The 7,401-nt window shown below is 50.4% G+C and overlaps 1 protein-coding gene across 1 annotated transcript; it reads right to left on the bottom strand.

The window, feature by feature from the left end:
• On the bottom strand, nt 1-6,122 carry LOC146342133 (uncharacterized). Its single transcript, XM_084805708.1, has 2 exons — nt 4,957-6,122; nt 1-2,860 (listed from the first exon to the last, which is right to left on the bottom strand). Exon 2 carries the CDS (start codon nt 2,815-2,817, stop codon nt 2,059-2,061), a length of 759 nt encoding a protein of 252 aa, XP_084661834.1. The 5' UTR covers nt 2,818-2,860; nt 4,957-6,122; the 3' UTR covers nt 1-2,058.
• Nucleotides 6,123-7,401: the final 1,279 nt, after the last annotated feature.

Genomic DNA, 7,401 nt, shown 5'->3' with positions numbered 1-7,401 from the left:
TATGTAGTTGAAAGGCACTCTTCTCAGTGCCAACAAAAGGCTCACTCCCTGTAAATGGATCTACAAGATGGAAGTAACACAGCATCACTTTATTTATGTAGCACACACAAAGATGAACCGAAACCCGAGATAATTATTTTTAATTAATTAAAAAAAGAGGACACACATAGATTCCACACTAAATATGAAGTCAAGGAAACATGATCCAGGGATCTCCCTGGAAAACTTGGAGGTGCCAGTCCATCCAGCACCTTGGAACACATGCCTGCGTATCAGTCTCTCCTGCTTATTCCCCACCCACCCTCCCTGCCCACTCAAGGAAACAGAAAGATCTTATGTTTGTTACATATCATAGGAAACAATAGCAGTCTCATAATACAGGCTGGAAGTCTGTGTCAAAGCTGTTTTCTTTTGCTGCAGAACTGGGGCTTAAATCCATGCCCACAAGCACACAGGCCCTGGCCCACAACTATTGGGGAAACTGTTTGCAATGGTTCTAAGTGTTCAATTTGAGGGCAGAAGGACACAAGATCTGATACAGAGGCTGGACTAGAAGTACAGCATATATGGGAAGGAATGCAGAATCACCAACACCTTTTCAGTAGAAACGTCTCAAGGGTTTGGAAATAAGAGACTGTCATGGCCTGAAAGTGGCGCCATGGGGGTGGTAGCCTATATTCCAACCTCCAGTACCCCCCTCCCCAGTCCCCACTTGGAGTTTTATGCTTTTTCAATCAGTACTAGGATCCCTTAAACCAGTATTTAAATTGGGGTGGGGGAGGCCTTAATTATATTCACAAACCCCACCCTTTGGCTCCTCCAAATTTTAGCCAAATCACAGTCTCCTGTAGTCTTCTAAAAGCAGTAGCAATGAGAGCTTTGAGCACTGCTTTAAAACCAGCATGCCTACTTTTTCCTCCCTGCACTATAGAATTCACCCAGCCTTCTCTAGCTTCCTACCACACCTCTTTCAAAAGGCTCATTCACATTATTTATAATATGGGTTGAAGGGATGGGGATGACGGAGGCAGATGGGCACAGGTGTTGTTGAGATGGGCTCTCAGAATTTAAAGCCAGAGGCCGCAACTTATAGCAGGCTGGCCCCCAGCTCTACCAAAGGGACTGTAGTAGGGGACTCAAAACAAACAGTCCAATTCAACTTGAACCACTTACTACTTTCTGCTTAAAATCCTATGTAGAGGGAGGAGAGCTATCCTCACAGTTGCCCCATCTAGTCCCTCAGCCCCTGAACCTACATTTACATTACCTGCAAAGGAGATCTGCCCTAGTTTTCCATCAGGCCATCCACGCTGTGCTTGGGGGTCAAAGTGTACATGAAATGGATATCTCCCTCTAGGTTTGCACTTGCTAGATTTCAAGGCCAGCTCTTCAAATGACCAGGACTGTTATTGACAGGCATGCTTTGCCAGTCTGCATGACAGCATGTCCTTGGGGCATACACAGTGGGGACAATGTCTGGGCCATGTGTGCAGGGTTGAGGCAGTGCCTGCTGGGTTCTCCATGCCAGGTATCCATGGCATGAGACAAGGACATTGTTGCAGGGCTAGACGTTAGCAGGCTGTGCTCTGTGTTTCCGATATGAGCAATGCCAGGCCAGTGTATCGAAGCTACATGCGTGAGGTCTACAGGGGTTGTGGTAACAGGAGGGAACTGATCTCCCTGTCAGGTTATGGGGAGCAGAGACAGGCATGACAGACTAGTGTTTCTATAAAAGGTAGTAGGTCAGGATGAGAAGACAAGAGGTGTCCACGCCAGGATTTAGCAAGCTAGCGTTTGCACACCAGATAGTTTATGGCATAGCTGGGTGAGATTCTCCCTTCCCATCCTCCCCCCCGCCCCCCATAGAACAGCTAGTCATTGGACTGACAGGTGTGGGAAAGATCAGGTCCATAATACGTGGGCAGATATTTGCAGGCTAGGATCACCATAGCATGCGTGGATGCTAGCAGGGCCTGGATGGCAGATTTCTACAGCCTGGGCTGGTTGTCACCATGCCAATTCTCCACGGCCCAAGCTGAGTCCCTCAAAGGCCAGTCTCTACGGTGTGGGGAGGAGCTGCAGCCGATGCTTCCGACGGATGTGCCTCTGGAGGGTGTTGCGCTCGCCAAAGCGCATGTGGCACGCCTCGCACTGGTAAGGCCGCTCACCCGTGTGCACCCGCTGGTGATGCGAGAGCTCCCCAGAGTCACGGAAGCTGCGCTGGCAGATGGGACACTGATGGGGCTTCCGGCCCGAGTGGGTGTACTTGTGGCGCTCCAGGTGGGACGTGCGCTTGAAGGCCTTGCCACACGCTCGGCAGACGTGAGGCTTGCTTTCCGAGTGGGTGATGCTGTGGCGCTGCAGGTAAGACAGGTACTCGAATGTCCGTGAGCACACGGGACAGCTGTACACTTTGCGCAAGGACCCCCCACTCCCACCCCCTTCAGTGCCCCCTACCGTTCCCACCCCTTCTTCCACCAGAACTGTGTACGGCAGCCCCTGACTGTCAATCAACAAGTAGCGGCCCAGTCGAGAAGGTTCTCCTTGTTCCGTGCCTGCGGCCCCCCCAGGGACATGTGCCCGTCTGCCTGCTCCTGGAAGCCCATTCAAACCCTGAAGAAGGGCTCCCCCGGGAGAAGGCACTGGTGGACGAGAAAGTTTCGGAGGTGACGTTTGGACATCCCCTCCCTCGTCCCCCATCTCCAGCTTGATGGGCTGTCCCACATCGCTCATCGGCTCTTGCAGATAGGGGTGTTCCAAGGTTTCTGGTGGTCTATGGGGATCTCCTATAGACTTGGAATGTTTCTGCAGCTCCATACGTATCTCCTGGTGAGTATTATCTTGGGGTGGAATGCCAAGTCTGCAATAAGAAAGCAAGCACATTAATTGGCCAAAAGGAAAAAAAATATGATTCATATGGGTGTACCCACAAAACGTTTAGAACTATAGTTAAATATGGCTGGCAAGCAATTAAAGAGCTGTAATCACCTGTCTTTTAAGGATTCAGTTAATCAATTTAAATAAAATTAGCACATTCCCAACCCTCAACATAGGTGCCTTTTGGAGACATTGAAGGGAAGCCTATGATAACTTGCAATTTAATAAAAGAAAGGCTACCACCCATTGTTAGTAGAAATATTTTCTTATTCCCTCTCTTGTTGCACTAACACAGCAGAGCCAAAATACCTTCACAAATTAAACAACTGCATATTTTACCTTGCAGGCTTCCCAATGCCACTTGGCCTCCACTGATTAATTGGTGGACAGCCTGATCCTAGGCATGTTTACTTGGAAATAAGCCCAAGCCTGTTGCATGGGGCTTACTCTCAGGTAAGTGTGCCTACATTTGCAATCTCAGTCTGCAATTCTTCTTGGCAGTGAATTCAACTGAACCTGGTGGGACTTACCTCTGAGTAAACAAGCATAGGATTGCACTACAAAACTGTAGTTGGTTCATTTACAAATTCCAACTTAAGCTTGCAGCCCCTATAGATAGAGCTACTGAGGCTGCACTCAATTAAGAATAGGCTACCATGGGTTGTAGCATGGCTGACTTCTGAGTCAACACAGATTGGTTTGGACTGCACCTTCCCCTAGACTTGGAGAGTTCACACATGCTGAGTTCCACATAAGAACAAAGTATTCTAGCTAGTACCAAAATAATTGGCCTTGTTATGTTCCCCTTCCATTTGCAGTGTGATTCAGCAGGACTATGGGAAATCAGTGCAGGCTTTACCCATGGCAGGGACCAAAAGGTTTATGGGCCCTACTAAGACACCTGGCAAAAACCGCTGTAAACATACACAAAGTATTTGTTGTCTTTGTTCCCATGAATGCATCTGTGGTTCCTTGCTACTTGCGTGAATGATAACCAAGAAGCTGCAGTCTATAGCAGGTATGTATACAAGCCAATAATAACAGAAGGCAGAGGATCTGAAGAAATGGCAAAGAGGCCACGGCAGGCTCCCATAATAAGATTTCATCCTCTAGAGAGGGCATGGGCAACTTGTTGGACTGAAACTACCTCAGCCCTCACCATTGGCTATTCTGGCTAGGTGTGATGGGAGTCACCCCTGCTCTAGAGAAGGAGGCAAGAGGCCTTACATGGAACATGAACATCTAAAGAAAGGGTGGGAAAGACTGAGAAAACTGTAAAAACATTATGCTGGAATCTAAGAACATAGTATCTAATCAGCTCTTCAGAGGGCTAACACCCAAAAGTTTGGTATTAGCTCCCAGGGGTGGCTTGTTCAACATTTGTGAGCATCCCTGACCTAAGAGTACTTCCAGGTGAAGGGAGAGGGCTGATATTACCAGGCTATACCCAAGTGTGCCAAGCTATTTGTGTTGCAGCAGCAGCAGCAGCAGCAAATGTGTAGTCAAAGGTGGGGTTGGGACTTAGCAGCCTCCATCGCCTTCGCCTCAGTTTGTGGCTTTGTCTCTGTCTAGTCCAACATCCTGTTTCCAACTGCAGCCAGAAAACTGCTTCTCGGAAGCTTACACAGCGGGACACGAGGAAAATAATATTCCCCTGTTGTTTGTTCCCAGTATTTGGTATTCAGAGGTACACTACCTTGCATGGTCCCTGTTGGCAGCGGGACAGGTAGGAAGAGCTGTGGGTGGAGCTGACAGGAGGTATGGTGGGAGTGTTTTGGTGGGATGGGACTGATGAGCACTCCCACTTTTTGGATGCAATAGCTGCACCCATCTACAACCCACGGGCTTACCCACTTGAACATAGGGAAGCCATCAAAATGCCAATAGGGCATCCCTCACATTATCTTATGCAACAGCTTTTCTACATTCCTAGTCTTGGGAGATTCACACACAGCCTGAAGACTGGCATCAAAATTCCCAAGGAAGACCTTGGCTGATGCCCATATAATTTCCTCACACAATTAACATCATCTCTCATATCAAAAACTGGTTAACTTAACACCCTGCCCCCAAACTTACCCAGCTTGGGTGGTGTGCAAAAGTCTCTGTCTCAGCTGTCATTTCTGCACCAAAGTCTCATGCCAAGGTGAGGCTGGCGCCAGAATGTGCCCTTTGTTGCCATCCTGGAGGGAAGTAAACCGTAATGTCCAGGTGGAGAAGAGAGAGGTCCTCCGGTGGCCACCAAGGTGGCAGTATCAGTTGGAAGCAGGTGGCACTGATCGAATCAAAGCCGTTAGCAGTACCAATCCAGGGTGCATGCTGGGGTGCAACTGGCAGAACGTGGCCCCAGTCCAAAGTTACCATGAAGAAGGAGGAAGAGATTGAGCAATGCCACCTTGGCACCCAAGCTGGCAGGCAGCAGCAAGCAGATCTCCAAGTACCAATCCAAAAAGCAGCAAAGTTGCCTAAGGCACAACCAGCCAGCAGCAGGGATCCTGAAGAAATGGCACAGGAGAGGTGGCACCTATCCAGCGGGCACAGCTGGCAGCAAGCATTGCCAACCCATCCTGGTCATGGAAAAATGATCCAAGCTGGTTAATTGCCTTAAGGTTTGTTGGAGTTGGCATCGGACTCCAAACGTCAGTTTAGAACCAGCCTCCACCCACCGGCTTACCCTTTTTATGGCTAGCAAAGGGGTCCCTATGACGAGTGACAGATCTGCCTCCAAAGGCGCCAGATTCTCCCTAGCTCCCCCCCACTCACAAATCAATACTGGGGATCCAGGTCAGGGGTTTTGCCCCTTGCCCCCCAATCAGTTGCTCCTTAGCAGCTCCAGTGTCCTAAAGAAACAGAAGGGAAAACTGAGGATTAGAGGGGAGAGGGGTAGAGGGGAGTACATGGGCGTGAGGGTGGAAGGTCTCTGTAAAGGGTGGGCTTTGGGGGTTGGGGGCTTCTACCTAGCTCTTCCTGGGGGCGGGGGGGGTTGGAGGTAGTGGAGGAGGAGGAGAAAGAGGAGGAGGAGGAGGAAGAGTGGGTGTCACAGTGAAAAGAGTCCTGACGGAAACGCAGCAGCTTCTCCCACCGGCTCAGGCTAAAGAGGTTCCCGGATAAAAATTCCTCCTCTCCCTAGACTAGAGATTGAAATGGGGGCGGGGGGAATTTCTCACACACCCTGCACAGAACTAAGGGGTCCCGGATCCTAGCCTCTGCCCCCCGCCCCGCCCCAGCTCACCCGCATCCGTAACCCGCTTAGACCCTCCTCCACTTTGCTCCACCTCCACTCCAAAATTAGGGCATCATTTCTGCGCAGCCCCGGAATCTGTTCCCGCTGCCTGTGAAACGTTAGAGGAAGAAGCGGTCGCTGTCAGCCGAGGGCGCAGATGGCTTCGGAGCCGTTGCCTCCCCTTTGCCGTCGACGCCTCTCTGGGTGAGCAAAGGGAGAAGATGGCTAGGGGGCTTTCCAGGCCAGGAGGGGAGGCTGTGTGGCCTGAGCCCCGGAATCTCTCTTTCTAGGCTGACATCCTCCGCACGCTGATCTGGGACGGAGGGCCGCCCTCCAACATCCGCGGGGCTCCACTTGGAGGGAAAGAGAAATAGGAGGACCGAGCTACAAGCAGTTAAACTCGGCCAAGAACCCCGGTGTCCTGGCTGCTAGTGCCGCCCACTTCATACCCGGTCCAGGGAACCCAGGAATCCTGCTCTGCCATCACCACCCTCACTTAGACTCCACACCTCTCCCACAGGCAACTGGCTGGCCACTGTGTGAACAAAATGCTGTACTAGATGGACTCTCGTTCTGATCCAGCATGGATCTTCTTATATGTGTTCATATGTACTCTCCCCCCAACACAGAGAACCCAGGAGTTCTGGATTCCGCTTCTGCCGAAATCCACTAGATCCCCCCTAACCCTTTCCCCAGCCCAGAGGAAGTGCTAGTGCCATCCCACCTCCAATACACACACTTTTGCTTCATGTTCTAGTCACGCACACCCCACCATGGTTTTCTGCTTAAAATGTAGTAGAAGAATGTCAAGCCCAGCCACTGTCAAACAGTGTGTGTGTGTGTGCGCGCGTAAATAATAATAGAGGATGTCTGTCTGTCCACCCGTCTATCAGTGCCATGAAAGCAAGGCATGCATACTAAGGGGACCCTGGGGGTGTGCATCTCAGGGTTGTTTCGTTTTTTAAATGCATTCATTATTTTTAATTAATTTTAACATGTCCATGTGTTGGAAGCCAGCAGTACCATCTTTAGTTGCTAGGTGGAAGACTTCCCTAACCAAGACATAGCTTGGGGTCCATACAGTTTGACTGGACAGCTACCCCATCCCCCCTGCTGTTGGGCAGCCTGCACCTCAGGAATGGAGTGGACAGACCCCCTGCACCATGGCAGGGGGCGTGCCTGGGGGTGCCAGCAGGCATGGCGTCTCTCAGACAGGGCGGGCACAATGTGTCCAACTCTGACAGCTGCATAACTTTGCTTGAAAACTTCACTATATCAAACTAAGGGCTATTCCAACCTCT

Source organism: Heloderma suspectum, chromosome 6, assembly GCF_057233095.1.
Source record: "Heloderma suspectum isolate Gila_16-S chromosome 6, 16-S_ref, whole genome shotgun sequence".
Taxonomy (NCBI): Eukaryota; Metazoa; Chordata; class Lepidosauria; order Squamata; family Helodermatidae; genus Heloderma; species Heloderma suspectum.
This window is presented reverse-complemented; position numbering and strand designations above follow the sequence as displayed.